This window comes from Vigna unguiculata, chromosome 2 (assembly GCF_037176805.1).
Source record: "Vigna unguiculata cultivar grain cowpea cultivar isolate G323 ecotype 2 chromosome 2, ASM3717680v1, whole genome shotgun sequence".
In the NCBI taxonomy this organism is placed as follows: Eukaryota; Viridiplantae; Streptophyta; class Magnoliopsida; order Fabales; family Fabaceae; genus Vigna; species Vigna unguiculata.
Window position 1 is genome coordinate 35,304,316 of NC_140793.1, and position 20,683 is coordinate 35,324,998.

Consider the following 20,683-nt stretch of genomic DNA (forward strand, 5'->3'; position numbering starts at 1 on the left):
GTCAGAAATTTTGCAATCCAGTCTAAGCCACCATCGGTTGGTGGGTTGACTCACTTATGCTTTTTTTAAACAATTTATTATATTATTTTGTTATTTTATAGTGAGAGTTAATTGACTTAATTTATTTTTTATATTAGTAGAATCAAAGTGTTTACCTAATTCTCAAAATATTATATTTTTTATATTAGTAGAATCAAAGTTTTTTATAACTAGTCATAATAAATAATTATATCAATTTTTTTAAATTGTAAAAAATGTTGGTGCTTAAGTAAGTTGGGTTAACTTTAATCCACTTTTAAAAAACTAATTTTTTTCTCAACCCAATCCGGTTTAAACTTATAATGAATCAAGTTACCTCACAAATTTAAACCTATTTTGAGATCTCTAATTATTATTAAGATTAAATATATTTTTTGTTTCTTGTAATAAAAATTAGAATATCTCTTTAAAATTTTTACTAAATTTAGTCTCTCATAAAAATCAGCCAATTTAATGAGGGTAGATTAATAATTTATTTTATATTTGTTTTTATTGTGTCAAGTGTAAGCTTTAGACTTCATTAAATGTTACCATAAAATGCTACCATTTGTCAACATTTTAAGTATTTTAATTAATTTTGTTACTTTTAATTTTTTTTAGAAATGAGTTACTTTTTGTGATGGTTTGAATTGTATTATAAATAAATAACTATAAACTATAATACTGTATATTTAATTTCTCAATACAGAAGTGGGTCTGTATGGTTGTTTGTTGCCTCCATTAATGAATTATTACCTCTTCTTGTTGGGTTATTTATCTCTTTTTCTTTTCTTCAATGTATAAATCCCTTGCAAGTGATAGACTCATTTAATCATTAAGTTTGTTCGCATTATGCAATGGTAAATGATTTTAATCTGGGGGATTACAAAGGAAAAGTTATTCTCATTGTCAATGTTGCCTCACAATGGTACTATCTCTAACTGAAAACTACCAACCAATTCAAATGGTTATGCAGCTCATTCATTCATTATAACATATCAATTGCTACTTTAGCAAACGACAATCAATCTCCTTCATTATATGGCACATCTTACGCTTACAAAAAAACCTTAATGCACTTTTTTTTACCTTTCACTTTTACTTTTGCAGACAAGAAGATAAAAGATATCTCATTTAACAATTGTCTTACTAAATCTAACTCTTTTTCCACTAAAAATTGAACTCATGACATTAGTTTTGATATCAATTGTTAGGATTAAGCATTTATCATTAGGCCGCCAAAAGATATAATCATTAATTAGGACGTAATTCTTTTTACTTAAAAGTGTAACCGTCCAAACACTACAGTTTAATTGTAATCCAGTTCATTTAACATCTATCAGAGAACAATTAATATCACGCACAACAAAAGTCGCTGAATGCATGATGTGGAGTGGTCACTAAATAAACAAATGAATGAATATCATCATAAATAAAAAAAAATGTATTGCAGATATAAATGGAATTTCCACACTATTTCTACTTCCATATGTACCTCTGAATTGTTGTTCATCTTCGTAAAATTGTGACTACCAACCATCAAATAATTTGATTGCTTTAATTTCACGAGTTTAACTTTCAGCACCACATATCACTCAATCTAGTCTTTAAATATGAAAACTATCCTTTTACACTGAAAGTGTGGAGTAAATTAATCAATAAGGTCAAAATCGAAATTTCAATTGAGGAGTTTATCTCAAGTTTAAATAAAATAGATGCTAATCAATTTTAAGGATTTGAAAAGAGAAATTCTTTTTATTAGCATGTGCAACGGTTTCTTTTTTTTTTTAGTTATATATATTTTTAATAAGAGAGTTTAATTTTTAAATCAATATTATAAGAACATTAGCCAACAAAACTCTTTGATTAGCTAATAATGTTTAAATCATGTTTATTATCTTAAACGGAAGACAGAAATAAATACTTTGTCCCAAAATTAAATTAAATTTTCGTATAAAAAAAGATTAACATAATGTTTGTAAGTGTTAAGAATAAAAATAAAATATTAAATAATATATAACAAATATAAGATTCAAAAATATTAAACCTTAAATTTTATGTTTGAATTAATTTCATATCTCTCTCATTAACAACTCATATCTCAAAAAATAAAATAAAAAAATCTCAAAAGTAATATCACTTTGCAGGATACTCGAGATTCGGAATAAAGAAAAGTTTTGCAAACACGACAAGAACACCGCAACGTGTGCAAACATTAATGGGCACACATCTCAACTCTCAACTCTCGACTATCAAAATCGAAGAGTTGGTGGTTGCTCTTCATTCTAACGTGTCTCTTCAGTTCCTCTCCTTACCGTGCATACATACACCATGACCACCGATTCCTCCAAGGATCCAAAATCCGTGTACGATTTCTCTGTTAAGGTTCGTCTTCTTACTTCATCTCCGTCTCTGCACTAAGCTTCTTTGGATAAACTAGCACTGTTACCTACTATTTTGAAAATGGGATACATTTTCTTGTCTTTCTTTATCAACATTGCAGACAGAACATGCAACAAGTAAATCTTTCTCAAATGCAAAACGAAAGAAACATTAAATCATTTTTTTTTTCCAAAACATGCATTAACCAAACGATCATTAGTAGTATAACAATATCTTAAAAAGGAAGTTTTTTAAGATGGTCTCTCGAATAAATTTAAGTGCTTTGAGAAATTCATAAGAAGGCTTCTCTACAAAATGAGTTAGTAGTCCATGCGCTTGAAGATCAAGAGTGTTCAGATGTAAAATTATTTTTGAAGCGAGTGATTCATGATTAGACACTTCTCTATTTTAGAGAAAAAGTTACTGGCAGAACTGTGTATTTTTTTTTTTTACACAAAAACGGTTTATAGTTTCTTCTACTCTATTAATTTTAGACCTAGATATAATTCCTTGAAGAGTATTTTATCTGAAATCTCTTAAGCTGAGGTGTTTATGCATGCCGTAAGAACACAGATATCATTTGCATTTGCATGTATGCCGTAAGACACAAATATCATCTGCATGTGATAACTAAAATTCCTGTTACAATCCTTCCATTCATTTGCAGGATGCGAAGGGAGATGTGGTAGATCTCTCCGCTTACGAGGGAAAAGTCCTGCTGATTGTCAATGTTGCTTCCAAATGGTATACTCAGTTTTTCGTCAATTTTGGTTCTATTAATTTAGAGCCTTGAAATTTCAGCAGATTTTGTTTTCTACTTGTCAATAACTATTCTCACTGATAATCATATAAATGTCGAGTATATTTACAATTCTAGTTTGTTTTTCTGATTGAGACAGCGGCTTGACCGACTCCAACTATACGGAGCTGAATGAATTATATGCAAAGTATAAAGACGAAGGTTTGTATTACTGTTCCTTTTCTTGATTGTCATTTTCATCTTTAACTATCATAAAATAGCTAAGCATAAGCAATCTATGAATACATATTATTTGAATAATGGTGAATGGAAAATGTGTTTTCTCTTGTATTGGGATGCCTCTCTTAACGTGAGATGTTTTAGGTTTTTTCTTGATGTTCTTGCGTAGTCAGCCTTATGCAGCCGTCACGTTTTTCATATCCTTCCGACATCAGTTCATGGCTAACAAGGATATTGAGGGTGCGACAACTCATTTACAGGCTTTAGGAATGAATCAAAACGATGCTGAGATGGAGATCCATATTGAGCAACAGGAGGGGACTGGTGTGGAATGGTCCTTGTGTCTGGTTGGGGGTTCCTAATATATAAACCCATATGAGCACAAATAAAGATCTCAATAATAGATTTGTCTGCAAATTCTTCAAATTTTCAAACGCTTGCTTAGAAGAAAAGGAGCTTCTCGACATTATTCTGATGACCTCTAAATTTCTGGAAGTGGCTAAGACTCAAATGTTTGGCTGGCATTGACAAAAGTAGAACACAAATGGAGATTTACAGCACGACAAGAGATGAGTATGGATGTAAACAGTACAAGGAAAGAAGAGATCTCCTTACCGAAGTAAATGCTTTCTGGAGGTAGAGGGCAAAGAACTAGGTAGAAAAAAAAGTTGTCCAAGTTCGGGGATGATAATGGATCCTAATAGACTCTCAAGTAGGGAAAGTCACATGGAGCAAGTCACAATTCCAATCATGACGTGTGGGCTACTATGCTCTTAATAGAAAGCGTTGTGCTCTAATTATTACCTATAATTTTTGAAATAATTAGGCATTTAATTCTACAATTGATATCAAAGTCAAAGTTAAGAGTTTGATTTCCAATAGGGCAATTGTTATTAGAAGATTGTTGCAGGTTGCATCAATTATCTTCTAACCTAGAGCAAGTGGGTCAAGTTACAACTAAAGAGTTTGATTCCTAGTATGACAATTGTTAAGGAAGAGATTGTTACAAGAAACAAGGGACCCTCTGGCCTCTCATCAAGAGACCTAAAGCTTGTAGAGATCTGCATGGTGTAAAAGTATGCAAAAGGACCTTAGCATAGCAAGTTTGTTAGGAATTCAATTGGATAGAAATGAGCAAGATAGGCATTATAAAAGAAGGAGTGACAAACTCATTGTCTTGAGGTTTTACATTGAGGGTAGTGTCTTGTTCTCTTGTATGGGTTTCTCCATAATGCATCAGTACCAAATTTCCTTGATGTCTACTTGAACTAACTCACAAGTGGTATTAGAACTGTTAGTTTGTCTTGGCTATTGGCTTATACAAGTACGATATGTAGCGAGTGAAAAATCCTAGGTTTGTAAATTCCTTGTATTAGAAATTTTTTCTAACGAAGATTTCAAGTATTAGAAATTTGTTGTTTAGGATAGGTCATTAACATGGCAAAATAGGAGATTTTCTATAGTGATAATACAAGCATGAAAATTATACAGGCCATTAACACTATCCTTGGAGTCTCTGTTTGGGCACGAGAAAGTACTTGGGCTTTTTCATCTATGATTGGGAGGATGAAGGTTGTGTTCAACTTCCTTAGAGATAGGGTGTGGAAGAAGGTTAATTGTTGGGCAGGAAAGCATTTATCCAACACAGAAAGAGTGAAGTCTGGGGCCTAAGCATCTTAGCAGCACTTTTTTGCTACCTGCATCCTTAGTCAAAAGATACATTGGACGATTAACTCTTTTTTGTGAGAAAAATTCAGAGGAATGGATTTGCGACATATTCACAACTTTAATCTAGCCATGCTGGGGCAGCATAGCTTTTAGTAGGTATGAACTACAACAGTTGTTATTGAAGTTGATTGTAGAGCTTTTGTGGGCGGAATTCAAGGTAGATTCACATTTTTTTTTAATTAGGCCTGTTGGTAAACACATGTACACAGAAGCATAGTTATTTCCTGAACTTTGAAATGAGTTTTGTTAGGAGACAAGCAAATTGTGCAGTCCACCAACTTGCTAGAGTGGTACAATTTTATGCTAGTTGCCATTACATACCACATTGTATCCACCATTGTATCAAAAAAGAAATTATTGTAGTTGCTGTCAGTTGTTGTAATTGATGTATTTTTAAATAGCGTAAATTGATCAAATACTTCATTACCTCTTTGTGCTGATAATTTTCCTGCTTGGAAAAACCCTGTCATATTGTAGTTGCTGTCAGTTGTTAGGGGGGAACCCTGTTTTGGGCAATGTTTCTGTGATACATTGCTCTGATTATCTTTGTTTCTCTTGTCTTGTAAATAAGTTTAATTAATACAAATGACTGGGTTGTTGAACTTGCACAGGCTTGGAGATTCTGGCATTTCCATGTAACCAATTTGCAGAGCAAGAACCAGAAAGCAATGATAAAATTGTGGACTTTGTCTGCACTCGTTTCAAATCTGAATTCCCCATCTTTGATAAGGTTGGTCCACATGCATTAACTATTATTCTTAAGCACCCAACTCGCCAAATAAAGAAACTATTATTCTTGTCTAGTGTTTTTAGACTTGTAGCTAAAGATCTACTCTTAAATCTATGATCTGTGTCATCGTTGGCTTTATATTTTCTGCTTCCATCCTAATCCCTCGTTATGCTCTCTATAGAAAAGATTCTCTTAATTATCTTCAACTGCTTCAGGCTATTTTTGTAGTAACGTAAATTCTGCATGCTTGACTAGTTAATTGTACCAAAGTATGTGATTACTGCTATTCTTCTAAATTTTGCTAATAACCGTGGCATGCACTGATATTATATATGTCTCATTCGTTTTATTGCTAGATTGAAGTGAATGGAGACAATTCAGCTCCTCTGTATAAATTCTTGAAGTCCGGCAAGTGGGGTATTTTTGTTGATGATATTCAGTGGAACTTTTCCAAGTTCGTGGTTGATAAGAAGGGACAAGTAGCGGATCGTTATTATCCAACGACTTCTCCTCTCAGCCTTGAGGTCAGGACTAAATTATTCTTTAAATTACTTCATATGTTTTATGTTGCTTCTATTGTAATTCTCATGCCATCTTTTAAATTGTAATGCAGAGAGACATTCGTCAACTTCTGGGTATTTCGTGAAGGTACTGGGAAGCGAGTATATGGCGAATGTGTTGTCTTCTTTACTTCCTTAACAGCTTTGTCTCGAGCCAATGTTATGCAATATGCATAGACTTATGTTATGCTTAATCTTGTCACAAATAATGGCTTCCTTCTTTACTTTCGTGTTTCCTTTAACTTCTCTCCAATGTTATGCAATATGCATGGACTTGTGTTATGCTTTAAATATGCATCTCTTTAGTTTTTTTAACCCTCTGTCTTCCTTAGTTATAAATTTTTCACCTGTGCAAGTTTCAATTTTTGACGATTTTTTAACTGATTTTATCTTTTATAAATGCTTCATTTTGAATGTTACTTTCTAAAAACTCCCACAAAAATTAATAGAAGCGTACTATTACAAAATTATGCGTCATAACAGTTCTTTACGAATTATAAAAATAATACAAATGACTAAAAGGAATGTTACTGTTCAAAGTTATGATCACTTTTCTTTACAGAAAAACAACCTTAAGGGTATGTTTTAACGAAAGAAATTTAAACAAACAACTTCTGTATTATCCTTTAGTTGTTTGTATTAAAGTTATCATTATCATAACTCCAAAATAAGTAGCCTACAATTTCAACTCAGATTTTTTACTAACATGTGTTTATAATTGCATAATTAAATAAGCAACGATCACATCTTTCCATAAATAGACTAAGCACTAGATGTTTACAAGGATATTAAAAGATTAGTCTATCACTTAATCGATTGGTGTGCAGCTTGTAACACCAATAATTAATAAACTTCTCTTTATTGCATCGGAAAAATAATGATAGTCCATTTAAAAAATTGTCAAAAAACATAAACAACTGTTATCCTATTACAAGCAGGCCACATTCGACCTAACCTCTCCCTCGAACCTTTATAAGCAGTGACTAGCCAATCATTATCCTAAAGACGGGTTCAGTTGCAGTAAACTCAGTTTCACAAATTCCTTAAAGCACATGCTTAACCCTTCATAAATAATATGTGCCGAAAGTAAGATTAACCTTAACAGAATGTCTGATATATTATTACCCCCAAGTGGTTGAGACGAATTAAATAGAGAATAGTAAGGAGTTAATGCATTGGAAACTGAACAAGAACGAAAAATGAAAGCTTAGATGGCATTAAGGAGCGAGGCTAATAACAAGTCATAATAGCGAACATCAAAGTCACTTTTTGCTTTTCAATTCACCAAACACTTTTTGGTAAGTCAAGAGTGTTACTTGACCCTGAAATCCATTGGTTATACAGCATGATGGGTTAGCAAGAACTTGTCACCCATAAACGGGGATAGCAAGAGTCACAATGCTCACAAATTCGGTTCATTTACAACAAGAGATTTCTATACAAAACTGCAATGTCTTGTAAAGTAATAAATGTTGTTCACCCACGCGTCAAGTCAATACCAGTGTGTGGATGTGCACTTTTCACCTCTAATGGCCTTGATTGAGCAGGCCACATGCCTGGGGCAGGAGAAGAGTAGTTTTGATTAGGAGGAGCACTGGCTGGAGAAGCTAACTTCTCACTACTCTGAGGTTCAGAACTGTTTTCTTTTGTAGCAGTGGTCACTTGTTTAGTCTTTGGCTTAGAACCTGAATATACAAAACTGCACACTACCACCTGCACCAAGCCATGTCTCAAATTCTTAATGTTCAGGGAAAGGTTTGAATCTAAAGCATGTAAAGATGTACAAGAACGTAATTATTAGGTCCCTCATTCAGAATATACCTTCTAGATGCTGAACTTAATGTTTTAACATATCTTGAATGAGTGAGTATATAGCATGCATAACTACAAGAAATAGAGTTTGGGCGATTAAGAATATACCTGGACTGGGCTTGCAGCTATAAGGCTGGCAACACCACCACCAACAATATGGCCATCAGGACTAGAAAGGGAAACACTCATGCCACCTGTTCTACTGCGTGGTCCACCTTCTTCAGCAACCAAGTAAGAACCAGACAAGCATAATATTTGAAATCGGCCCTGTAAAGCGTACAAGATAAGAAAAATGTGTACTATTGCATCATGATAAGAGCAGGCAACCTAATTCACTTTTAACAGTACTCAATCTCATTAGCCGTTGCATAAAGCTGAATTTTAATTGCAATACCATAATTGCTACCATTTACCCCTTTTCTTGAACAGCATAGAACTATAACTCAATCAACTTGCTACATAATAACTTGTCACTACGTTAGAACCATGCAGAGGAGATAGAGATGGAGGATATTTGTGATTAAATATTTCTAGTAGTCAAGGTATGCAGTGTTCAGTTCTTTAACCTCATAAGAAACACTGATGCTAGTAGAAGCTGGCTGGCGCAGAGTGACAGAAGAAACAGTTCCAGTTCCACTTAAGATGCACAAAGCCCTTGGCCTCTGCTGTGAAAATGCGAATAACTTTGCTACAATGTCCTGAAACAAACAAAGTCTACAATCAAGTAACATTTAAATTAATGTACAGTTATAAATAACAATCTTGAAGGTTTACACGATGAAAAAGTAAATGTACCCATTACTTAGGCTGAAATTAAAATTAGATGGATCCATTAAATATCATAGGTTTTATATCCAATCAGTAACCACATTGATGTGTGATGTAATCTTCAGTTTATATGCCATTGACAATCCCAGACTACATAACCATTAAATCCTTGTGTGCACTTAGTGATTGCAATTGACCATCCATGAACAGTATATCAATATTGTGAACAATAACCGAGAAGCACCCTAAAATTAAAATAAAAAAATGCCAGTTCTAAATTACTTTGGATCATTTCTGAATGAGTACATGAAGTACAATACAACTAACCACAGCATCTCTCAAATCATGGAAGACAACTTTTTGGTTGGGCAAATCATATTCTCATCATTTCTTATGTAAACAATTATTCAGGAGTTTTTAAAATTTGAAATATCCAATGTGAGCTTAAACATTTATATACAAATGATTTCAAAAGACAGTAAGAGAATTAAACAAACAATAGGAAACTATAGCTCTTCTGAAATACCTCCCCAACTGCAACAGTGATAACATGAGGTGAAAAGGCAAGTCCTGCAGAACTGTTCATCCATTCACCTAGGAAGACAGAAACAAAATCACCGTAAAAAGTTTACAAATTTCATGGAAAAAAAAGATAAACATGGTATTTTCCATTACTACTAACCATCAAAATAATATAAAATAAACAATTTCATCAGAGAGGAAAGGGTAGTGAAATACTAAATGTTCAGATTTTTGTGGTTTCTGAATTCTTTAGAACGAAACTAAACCAGAAAATTGAATCTTGCAATCAGCATAAGAACAAAATTAGAATCATGATGTTGCTTCTGTAAACCATGTGCTTGAGAATCCGCACATAAGTTGAACATCAGAAATTATAACAATGGGCACTTGTTTCTGCTTGAAAACACACTTTTTTTTTTAATTTATTTTCAAAAGCTATCAGAAAGCTAGATAAAAAAATTGTTTTTCTCTAGCAGAAGCAAACACACTAATTTCCTCAGTTCAACCTATCTTGAAAGTATTCAGAAGATCCATATATTACAATCAATATCAATTCAGGGATTTCCGAAGAAGGATTTACTATTAAAAAGTAATGAGACATCCATAACTCAGGAGTCCACAACCACCACAGACACAAAGCACAACAATGACAAAATATAGAAAATTATTCCAAACAGAAAAAGAAAATAGTAAAATAGAAATTAACACTTCAAACAATAAAGCGTGAAAGAAATGGAAAAAAAAAAAACAGCATGGAAAGGGTACACGTTCACGGGCTTTCTTTAGAGTATACCAAAGAAAACAAAATGAAAACCCAAAGGGCTTTCTTTAGAGTATACCAAAGAAAACAAAATGAAAACCCAAAGTCGGGATGCTAATCATAAATGTAAACAGTTGTCAATTTTTCTAATCACCAAATAAGAATAAAATCAGATTTAACAACCTATATACAAGTACACATATTTTACCATAATCTCCTACATTAATTTTCTCAGATAAAATACATGACTTAGTCTCTTAAAAATATTTAATATCACTGCTTTTGTTCCCAATTTTTTCATGCATACCCTAAAAGGATGAACTTGAAAGCAAGTTGACAACCTCAATAGGAAAAAATTGAACTGGTCAGCGAGCCGTCAACTTCAGGGCCAAAGAAACAAGGGTAACTTCTTTTAGGGACCTTATCATCAATTATTAACACCCCACTTTTCTCTTTCAAATGATAGTTTCACTTTTGAGAAGTTGAATCTCAATATCAACAGATCAAGCAATCAACAGGAAATTATAATTATAATTTCAAACTAACATAATTATAAAAGTACCTAAATTAGCAAGTTGTTGTTTCCTTCCACTTCCAGGTGGGCGCCCTCTGGGTCGTTTCTCTGAGGGATTGCCTGATCCTGGGGTGGAATTAGCAGTGGCAGACAAGGGAGAGAGTCTCAGGGAAACAGTCCCACTATCAGGACCATACTTTCTTGGCCTCCCTCTTTTCTTTTTCACAGCCTCACCGGAAGAAGACATTGCACTTCCACCTCCACCGTTAGGTGAGGAACCCAAGTTGATGCCAGGTGAGGAACCTAAATTAATGCCATGACCGAAACCACCAAGCTGAGGTTGAGGCTGGGGTTGAGACTGAGGCTGAGGCTTAGCTTCTAATGAGAATGTAGAACCTGATGAGACATTTGACAAAGCCCTGAACCCAGAAGGTGGTTGGAACCCAGAGGGTGTTCCGGTTCCAGGACCAGACCCACTAACCCCTCCTCTATGCTGCATGTAATATGGAGCAGAGCCGCCAGGAAAACCCATACCTTCTCTTCCATCCATGCATTTACCAACAGGTCCGACAATTGTGAAAAATAATACTCTATATTTCGAAATCCTCTCACTGATGCTATCTTCTTCAACTAAGAAACCAATAAAGACACAAAAACAGGGGTTGAGAAAGGTTCCTTCTACAAGCTAAAAAGCAAATGGCTAACACAATGATGGAAAGATTGGATCTTTAACCCTAAATCGAAGAATACAAGAGGAGGATCTGAAGCCCAGAAGCACCAAAGATTCAAGCTCAAAGATTTTGAAAAGTAAATGCAGAACAGGTTAGTGAGGAGAAATGTAGAAAAAGGCAGAGGCCTAGATTAAAGAGAAAAAAGTGAAACTAGCAAGGTGGGGGTTGTGCTCCGGAATCATGTGCGTAACAGGCTACGAAAACAAAACCCTAGATTTTTCAAATCTAGGGTTTTGACAGAAGAATGCAGTGTGAGTGAGGGTGGGAAACGGGTAGAGAAAAGACAAATAATGGGACTTCACTTGGGACTTGAGAAGAGAATGGGAAATGGAAAATTAAAATTAAATAATAATAAATAATCGAGTTAATAAATAATCGAGTTAAGAAAGAGCATTTGAATTAAAGAGGGGTGTGCTTACATACTTTCTGAAAATTAAAATGAAAAAGATATGTGTATCTATCTGCATTAAATTCAATATTATTATTATTATTATAAATTGTTAAAAGAAAAAAAAAATAGTAATAATGGAGTAATGGGAAAGGAAGAATAGTGGTGTGAATTTGGAGGGACAGTGTGGGCCTACCAAAGTACCAAACACAGACCAAATGTCCCTTTTCGTATAAACCAATTGTCAGGTCACCCCCTTCATCCTGCTGAATCAACCCTTATCTTATAGTAATATCTTGATTGGAGGCATTCTTTATTTTCGAGTTTCAAAAATTTATTTCAGTGTACACTTTATACGATATAAAGTGATATTTATATTAAGTAAGTAATTTAAAATACAATCTAAAGTAAATAGTACTAAATTTCCTATTGACATACAAAACAAAATCTTATCTTATTTAAATTAAGATAACATTATCCTTATAAAGGTAATAAATTATAATTATATTTTTCTTAGATCATTTTATCTTTTTGGCTTATTTTGTATTCATTTTCACCTCATATTAATTAAAATTTCTAACAAATGTTCCAAAATCTTAAATAAAAATTATAACTCAAATATTACACCAAGTTAATCATTGGGTGAATTTTTCTTTGCAAGTATACAATAGTGCAATAAAGATGTAAAAGGCTGTAATATGAAATACGCACAAAAATGTATGATTTAGAATAATGTGAATAAAGCATTATTTGAAATAATGTAGAAAAATATTAGGATTTCAAAATATTAACAGTTTGAAAGATAAAAATGAGTAATTCTTTTAATGTGATGATAGGTTGGAACTAAAATATTTGTTAGTTTGTGTGAAGTTGATTTTAAAATGTTATACTCACAATTAATATATATATATATATATATATATATATATATATATATATATATATATATATATATATAATGATAAGTATTTAAGGATATTCTTTATATTATTTCTATTTCTTTTATCATTTTTAACTATATAAATTATATCGGTGATGAGATCATTTTCTTGGTTATTTGCGATTGTAATTAATTGAGTATAATTTTTTTTATGTTATTTGGTATTGTAAAATTGTATAAAATTATAAATTAATTAATGACATTCAATTTTTCTTTTTTGTATCGTTTTGTTCAATGTTGTTTGTACCGATCAACATGACATAAATTTTTTACATGATTTTTCTTTTATGATTCATTATTTGATGTTATTTTTATGTTATAATGTTGTGTCCTTAGAACTAGGATAATACATAATAAAACCACGCAATAAATTATGATCTTAGTAGCAATATATGTTGGATTTGTTCCTACTAAGTCAAAATATACTGAGAGGTATACAAGTTTTCTTTCTAAGTCGAGATGTGTTAGGAAACTCAGATGTTCACTTTTCTTTCAGCTCTCCAAGTAGATATGAGTTCTCTATTGATGAATGTGAGATGACCCTTGAGGGGAGCTATAAAAATACTTTGGTACTCAAGTTAGTTACTAACAATAAATAGTAAAGTTGTAATTAATGATTTTACTGACATACCTACATACCTTCTGAAAAGGTGATTTTACACATATTACTATTCATCCACTTAAAAAGATTTGCAAATATAAGAATGACAACAATAATTGTAATCGCAACTCTAAATGCAATCTTAAAATATTATGACATTCAAAATTAAATTCAATAAGGTTAGTAGTAATATTTTTTTAATCTATCTTCACAAGTGTTTTATTTTTAATTTCCAACTTATCATGTAAATCTTTCACATTTTTCTTGCATACTTTGGAGTGGACCAGACATATTAATTACCAATCGTATATTAATCTAAAATAATAACTATGAAAGGAAAAGATAATTTGATTATGTGAGTATTCTAACCAAACAAACTTACAATAAAAAAAAATCTTCAAATTGATATAGACTTTAAAAATTTTATAACTCTAACATACTATATAGTATGAAAAGGCATCATGATGACAACATTTTTGTATCATAGACATTTCAACCACCCATGCTTAGATGTACTCAGCTCTCTTATGGTTTGAATGTGCATTGTGACTTAGCTGACTACATAATGTCATACCAAGATCGTCATACGAATGACTGAATTGACTAACATAAGATTATGAGTAAGGTATAATTAAGCAAATTAACTAGCCAAAGACTAATCAAGATTAGCTACATGGATCATATCCATCCAAGTAAAATTCCATAAACATAATATAAATAGCACAATTCACGAGATACATTAATTACATTCATTAATTATGCATTGCATTTATTTTCAACTTGAGCATTGAATTGTTTCATCCACCATGACCCTATCCAACTTGAAGAAAATAAGTACCTAAATATTCCAATTTAGAGTGTGCAATTGGAGCCAAAAATGTTTGGAATTGAAGTTGTCGTGGAGTATATTCGAGAGTTTGGATTCTTTACTAATTTTTCTATGTTGTTCTTCTATCGTATCTTCAAATTACACTTATGGCCATTAATTTTAAAATTTTAAAGTATATTAAAATTATCTTTAAAGTACCAAAACAATATATTTTAAATGTTCAGGAGATAACAACACAAAAAAACTTAGCAGATAAACCAAACTCGTATATTCGACTTTGTAAACATAATTTCATTGATACACATACACCACACAAACTTTCTTATTTTTATGAAATGACACACAATTAACTAATTGAAAAAGGAAATTATGTAACTAAAATATTATATTTAAGAATTATGTGTTATGTCAAATAATAGAATGACAATCATGTAATTTCTTTAAATCTAATGAAAAATTATGCATTTTACTCTATACTATAAAATACTTTATTATTATAATTATTATTTAAAAATAAATTAAAATTCAATTTAAAGATAAAGATAGATTAACAATATAAACATACAAATAAAGAGTGTTAGATTATCAAGGTAATCAACTTGGTTTATCCATCAAACATCTTCAAAAGTTGTATTGATTCATTAGATTAGGTTTTTGTCGACCTACTTACTTTTTTATTTTATGCTTTTATTTGATATAAGATTAAAAAAAAAATCAAATTCGATGTATAAGTCACGTTTTTGACACATTTAATTTTTACTAAAGATCGCAACAATATACACACGTTTAATTTTTAATTATGAAGGAAAGTTAAAAACTTATTTCACTACAAATGGTCAGGGAACAAGCAAATTAGATTAGTGGACAAGAAATAAATAAATAATTATACATTACATTAGTGATCATTAAAAAAATAGTTAAATTTTTAATTGCACGTTATTACTATATGTAATTGACAGGCACTAAGTGAGTTATTATAAGATTAATTTGAGAATAAGCCCATAAAATTAAGTTACATTTATGATGAATACTAAACACACACCTAGTGGGAAGAATACACTACAAGAAAGATTTTGTATTAAAGAAAGAATCAAAATTAACTTGGAGTTACCAGATTGCAGTTTTAAAAATACATGACCAACTTTTTACGATTATTTCTTGGTTATTTATATTAATATTTCTTCGAATTTTCTCATATTACAATATCACTTTATTTTTTTTTTAAATTTATACATAATATATATATTTTTAAAAGATTATATTATCTTTCTTTTTCACATGATTACACAGTTATTTAATTTTTAAAAACATTACACGTACAAGGAATTTTATTATAATAACAAAAAACAAAAACATAATTTTAAAATAACTTCCTAAATTCTATCACAATTTACTCTAACTTTTTTAAGTTCATATTAATTATTTATAGAATTCTGTACCTTACGTAAATGTTAACATTATAGAATTAGTTTAAGATTGATCAACTTTTTTTTTATCTTGTTAAAAAAGTTGTTATTATCAAATAATTACATATTGATATTTCATATGTTAGATTAAACTAAAAAGTCATTCAATATGCTATTATATTTGAGCCGTAAAGCCTAAATTATTATACAATTATACAAAATAAATAAATTTTGAGCCAATTTTAATTGATGTAAATTTCCAGAGACACATTCATTTTAATTTAATGAAAAATTATGTCTTTTTTTCTCCTCTTTGCAGATGCAAGATTAAGACTACATACAATGATTCTTTCAAATATTTTTACATATGGTGAGAAATTGTCTCTAGGATATGCTAGCCTTTTTTCTGTCTTTCTTTTTTTCTACAAAATCATACATAAGGTGCCAATTTTCCCCGCACCTCAAATAGTTTAACCAAAATCTTCCACGCGGAGCTTTCACCTCAATCGGTCACAGTCTAAAAATATGATGTGATATTAGAACTTTGATCTCCCACTAGAACTTTTCCCTCCAATGTAATAAATAAATTCATAAATCAAAAAAATTTCATAAGCAGTGATGAAAGTTAAAAGTACAAGTACTTGGTGCAAGAAAAATGTATCAAATTAATCCCAATAATTTATGTAATCTACAGTTTTGTCGTCAGTTTTTAGATAAAAAAGTCTGCACAGACTACTAACCTCTGTTTATAATTACTATTGGAATCAGAAAGGAAGATACAAGACCTAAGTTTTGAGGCAGCTCTTCTCATCAAATCATAATGAAACATAAACTAACCCCCGCCTCTAACTATTTCATCAAGGTTGTAAACTAATCCTAATATGACTGAAAGTGACATGATTCATTCCATTTCAGCTTCAGAATAGAGAATGCAAATATAGGAAAATTTAAAATCCATTATACTGTCCCCCAACCAACCTTTAATTCAGAGGTAGTTGTGATTTGTGACCCATGCCTACACCTGTAGAAAGAGCATTAATTCATCAAATAACGTGAAACCTATAAAGAGAAAAGGTACATAAAAGTAAAAAGGGGAAGAGCTACCACAGTAAGTTACTAGTTTTAAGAAATAGCAATCACGTAAAGGAAAAAAAAAGAAAAGAAAAGAGACTAACATAGTAAACTTGAAAAGTAACAAAAAATTAAGAGTTCTTCACTCCACTGCTGTCAGCTTCATTTTCCTGTTGACAAAATCCAGGTACCCCTACAAAATAAAAACATGTAAGTAAAAAACCTAATTCAGTAGCTCAACATAACATACAGCCTAAAATGACAAAATCTAAACAAAATGTTTACGTGGTTCAGATTAAACTTCAGGATCCCTTGCAAATAAATAGGGTCCATTTGCCCAATTGCAAAGAAAAAAGTTTACTTTCTATTTAATCTAATTCCTATCCGAACCACGAAAACCAGACAGAATAGACTGGTGCAGTGGTGCATAAATAGTCAGATCAGATGAACGGCCATCTATTAGAGGATGTGGCCCAATAATTGCAGACAAGGAATCACTTATTTTTCGGTTCAAGGCTCTCATTGTCATACATATGGCTTATAAGTGTAAAAGAAAAACAAATAAAACCATTTCCTACTTCAGAAAAAATATACACATCAATTTGAGGCCTCACGGGCTAATACATTTTTAATATGCTTATGGTCTGTTTGCACAAGCTTTTCTAAAAGCACATCTAGAAGAAGAGACAATTTAAGAAGAAAAAAATAAATGAGTCTTTTCAGAAGCTAAAATTAGTTTATGCATAAGCAATTTTGTAGAACCTCTTTCATATAACTTCTCTAAATTTTTGTTTTTAACTTTTACATAAGTTAATTTTCGTTTCCTTTTTTTCTTTTTTCTTTACTCTCCTAAGATTTCTTATGGAGAATCATGTCCAAATAGACCCTTAGTACAATTGCAAATGAAGAGAACACATTGCCTTTACCAAAATGAGTAACATGAGGAGCGTAATAGTAGATTATGTCAAGAAGCAGGGAAAAGAACTCACTTGAAGTATTCCTACCGCTGCAAACTTGTCTAGAATAGTCTTGGAGAGTACTGGTTTATTCAAGTTCAAAGGCTTTAACAGCAATTCCACATTCTGCAAACAATTTCTGCTTTAGATTTTGTCACATTCTTTGAGTTTATTTGCTGGAAGAAATTGGTGACTTTATGAACAACGTGCCAATTATTTCAATCAAGATTTTCAAATTTCTTTCCTTCATTAGCTTAATCTTTCTCCACTTACATTTAACCGCATTATATTGTACAAGTATTCATGTAAATCATTTTGTTCCGTGTAGAAATGTTCAACTTCAATAAACAAGAGCCGCTTCACACTTCAAAGATATTTAATTCTTTCAACAGAGGTAGTCACCAACCAAGGGAGAGGTTGGAGTCATTTTGAAAAAATAGCTCGGGGCAAATGTAAATTCATTAAGTTTCACAATAGCAATCATGTTAACCCACCTTTGATGTAAAGCACTCATTCCAATATGTATACTTTACTCCTTCAAGCATTTTTGTTCTACAGAGGTGATCAATTAAACCCTTCACCGGAAAAGCCTGTAAAAAAGATGTATGAGTACAGGAAAATGAACAATATATGAATGATCAATGAAATGAAACTCACTTCGGCAGCCACCCGATGTCTGTCAAAAGGGACGCCAACAACAAAGCCCTTCAGGGAATATTTAGATATCTACATATAAAACAGCTGAAGGCATCATAACATGCTTCCGAGTATTATTGTTCAAATCGCTAGGTTGTATCTATAAATGATAACAAGGGTCAGGCTACTGACATAGAAATAGAACATGGTAGAAGTGAAAACACTAAGTATTCCCATAACATGGTTTTGTGCGACAACTGTTGACTTGAAAGGGCAATCTAACATCATCAGCATTCATCTAAGATAGAAGAGATATCTCCCACAAATAATAAAAAGAATCATTAGTAAACAGATTAAATAGTCATTTTTCTTTTATAGGCAAAAGGATAAAATGATCACTGAACTAGAAAACATGCAGAACTGGTGAAGGATCTTGTGTGCTTCAAGTATGTAGTGTATATATTTTGTCAAGACACAGATGAAAGAGAAAAGAGTTCCATGGTGGCACCACAAAAGCAGGGAGGCAGAGTAATTATAAAACTGGATGTATAGTTGAACAAAACAAGTAGTAAAGCGGGAGCATATTGCGTGTACTTATGGTTACGTTCATGTTAAGAGCCTCAACAACTCAATTAACATACTTTACAAGTATATATAAGTTTAATTTGAATCCAGAGGACAGAAGAAACTCACCAGGCTCTGAAAATCAGAAGCCATTAAACTAATATTTGACTTCTTCCTGACGAGAACACTGTGGCATTACAAATTGCAAGCTTATGCACTGTTAGTGTTACGAAATAATAAAGCGTTATATTTTAGTAAGAGTGTGAAATAGTGGAACCTGAAAGGTGAAGCAATTTTGTTGTCGAAGTCAGAAAGAGCAAGACCAACATATTTTTCCCCGACATCCAAACCAAGCAACCTTCCGCGTTGGTTCTGGGTTGAATTAGTCAAATCCTGAAACAACTGCAAGGGCTTCACGTACCTCATTTCGTCTACCTATAATTTAGGATTAGCGTTCCTTGGCAATCGCATAAGTAAATGAATAATTATGACCCTGAGTCTAGGGTTTTTTATTCGTAATCAGAGAGAAAAAATGTAACCAAATCTAAAGAAACCGCCGAAGAAATGTCGACGCAGTAAGTTACCTCAGCCTCTCTTCTCTTCCACCAGCACCGATCGGAGTATGAACCAACCCCACCAACAGTATATGTTAAGTTTCTTTATCTTTTTGTTTTAAAAATTAAATATGTTTTAATAAAGTACATGGATTACAGTTTTTTATGTAATTATCTAGTATATATATATATATACACTAGCGTAGGCGCGATAGCGCCTGTGTGTATATATTTTTTAAATATACGTGATATTATATTAGTAGTAGGTGATAATATGATAATGTTATTAAGTTAATATATATATATATATATATTAGAATTATATTTATTAAAAATAAAGTGAAATATATCAGAACAGATAAAAGAATAACCATTAATAAATAAAGAAGAAGTAGAGACATCTGATTTTATAAAATTTTTGTAAAAGTAACGGTCAATTTTAAAAAATTTAAAAAATTGTTATATTTAAAGGGTAAAATCGGTATTTTAAAAAGTGGACACAAAAAGGGGAATCCCCTTTATATATTGTTATAGATATTAGAAAAATAAGTAGTTTTATTCTTTTTATAAACGATCCCTATGATTTTTTAACAAGTTATTTTAAAATTTACTTATCTTCACCAAAAAATAATTTTAAGATTTACTTATTTCGAGTTTCCAACAACCAACTTAAAACTCAATCTCAATTAACTCTAATTACCACTTAATAATTAACTAATTATAAACTAACCGTTACCCCTCCATACTTGTCCATGGCAGTGGTGGTCTGATGGCAACGGTGAAGGGTATTTGAATATTTTCCTTGTATTATGGGGTGCATGAAGAAATGTTATGGGTGAAAGAAGCATTTACCCTTGTGGAATTACAATCGGCCTCTTGTTACACTATTTTATTTTGGATTTACTTTTTACACCGCTCTTTTACTTCTTTTCACAAGAATTATTTTATTTAAAACTAATTTCCCTTAATATAGGACAGGTCAAAAAAATAAAGAATTAATAGAATAAAAAGTAAAATAAAGTATTAGTTTTTTTATCAATTTTAAAAATAATAAAAAATATTAAATAATTTCATTTTAACATATTAACATACTACAAGTTTTGAATTTTTATGCTGACAAAAATTATGGTATACAAACAAACAAAATAGTAAAGAATTAAACTCATTGATTAAAATATCAAACACCAAAATTAGATAACTGATGCACGGGATATCTATCTCGCTCCCTTGTATC

The 20,683-nt window shown here is 31.4% G+C and overlaps 3 protein-coding genes across 4 annotated transcripts; 1 reads left to right on the plus strand and 2 right to left on the minus strand.

The window, feature by feature from the left end:
* The first annotated feature begins 2,224 nt into the window (after window positions 1-2,224).
* On the plus strand, window positions 2,225-6,712 carry LOC114172250 (putative glutathione peroxidase 8). Its single transcript, XM_028056842.2, has 6 exons — window positions 2,225-2,403; window positions 3,068-3,144; window positions 3,300-3,361; window positions 5,719-5,837; window positions 6,194-6,361; window positions 6,451-6,712. Exons 1-6 carry the CDS (start codon window positions 2,350-2,352, stop codon window positions 6,481-6,483), a joined length of 513 nt encoding a protein of 170 aa, XP_027912643.1. The 5' UTR covers window positions 2,225-2,349; the 3' UTR covers window positions 6,484-6,712.
* A 929-nt stretch (window positions 6,713-7,641) lies between these two features.
* Window positions 7,642-11,680, minus strand: LOC114173777 (AT-hook motif nuclear-localized protein 5-like). Its single transcript, XM_028058369.2, has 5 exons — window positions 10,822-11,680; window positions 9,504-9,571; window positions 8,776-8,907; window positions 8,318-8,476; window positions 7,642-8,110 (listed from the first exon to the last, which is right to left on the minus strand). The coding sequence occupies exons 1-5, from the start codon at window positions 11,321-11,323 to the stop codon at window positions 7,874-7,876; spliced, it is 1,098 nt and encodes a 365-aa protein (XP_027914170.1). The 5' UTR covers window positions 11,324-11,680; the 3' UTR covers window positions 7,642-7,873.
* Window positions 11,681-16,309: 4,629 nt separating this feature from the next.
* On the minus strand, window positions 16,310-19,594 carry LOC114172511 (Polynucleotidyl transferase, ribonuclease H-like superfamily protein). 2 transcript variants are annotated; one of them, XM_028056964.2, is made up of 8 exons: window positions 19,480-19,594; window positions 19,173-19,330; window positions 19,025-19,082; window positions 18,353-18,421; window positions 18,190-18,285; window positions 17,729-17,821; window positions 16,844-16,932; window positions 16,310-16,689 (listed from the first exon to the last, which is right to left on the minus strand). In XM_028056964.2, the coding sequence occupies exons 2-7, from the start codon at window positions 19,319-19,321 to the stop codon at window positions 16,882-16,884; spliced, it is 516 nt and encodes a 171-aa protein (XP_027912765.1). In that variant the 5' UTR covers window positions 19,322-19,330; window positions 19,480-19,594; the 3' UTR covers window positions 16,310-16,689; window positions 16,844-16,881. The 2 variants fall into 2 exon arrangements, with proteins under 2 accessions (XP_027912765.1, XP_085525763.1); XM_085669637.1 differs by lacking the exon at window positions 19,480-19,594 and having other exon boundaries at window positions 19,173-19,473.
* Between the last annotated feature and the right edge of the window lie 1,089 nt (window positions 19,595-20,683).

Excerpts from the sequence above, each read along its gene's own strand:
- LOC114172250 (XM_028056842.2), top strand. The coding sequence starts at position 2,350 with ATGACCACCGATTCCTCCAAGGATCCAAAATCCGTGTACGATTTCTCT. Across the intron at positions 2,404-3,067 it reads TGTACGATTTCTCTGTTAAG|GATGCGAAGGGAGATGTGGT; the intron begins GTTCGTCTTCTT and ends ATTCATTTGCAG. Across the intron at positions 3,362-5,718 it reads TGCAAAGTATAAAGACGAAG|GCTTGGAGATTCTGGCATTT; the intron begins GTTTGTATTACT and ends GAACTTGCACAG.
- LOC114173777 (XM_028058369.2), bottom strand. The coding sequence starts at position 11,323 with ATGGATGGAAGAGAAGGTATGGGTTTTCCTGGCGGCTCTGCTCCATAT. Across the intron at positions 8,477-8,775 it reads GCATCAGTGTTTCTTATGAG|GGCCGATTTCAAATATTATG; the intron begins GTTAAAGAACTG and ends TACGCTTTACAG. Across the intron at positions 8,111-8,317 it reads TAGCTGCAAGCCCAGTCCAG|GTGGTAGTGTGCAGTTTTGT; the intron begins GTATATTCTTAA and ends GGCTTGGTGCAG.
- LOC114172511 (XM_028056964.2), bottom strand. The coding sequence starts at position 19,321 with ATGAGGTACGTGAAGCCCTTGCAGTTGTTTCAGGATTTGACTAATTCA. Across the intron at positions 19,083-19,172 it reads AAAATTGCTTCACCTTTCAG|TGTTCTCGTCAGGAAGAAGT; the intron begins GTTCCACTATTT and ends GTAATGCCACAG. Across the intron at positions 17,822-18,189 it reads ATGAGTGCTTTACATCAAAG|AATGTGGAATTGCTGTTAAA; the intron begins GTGGGTTAACAT and ends AATTGTTTGCAG.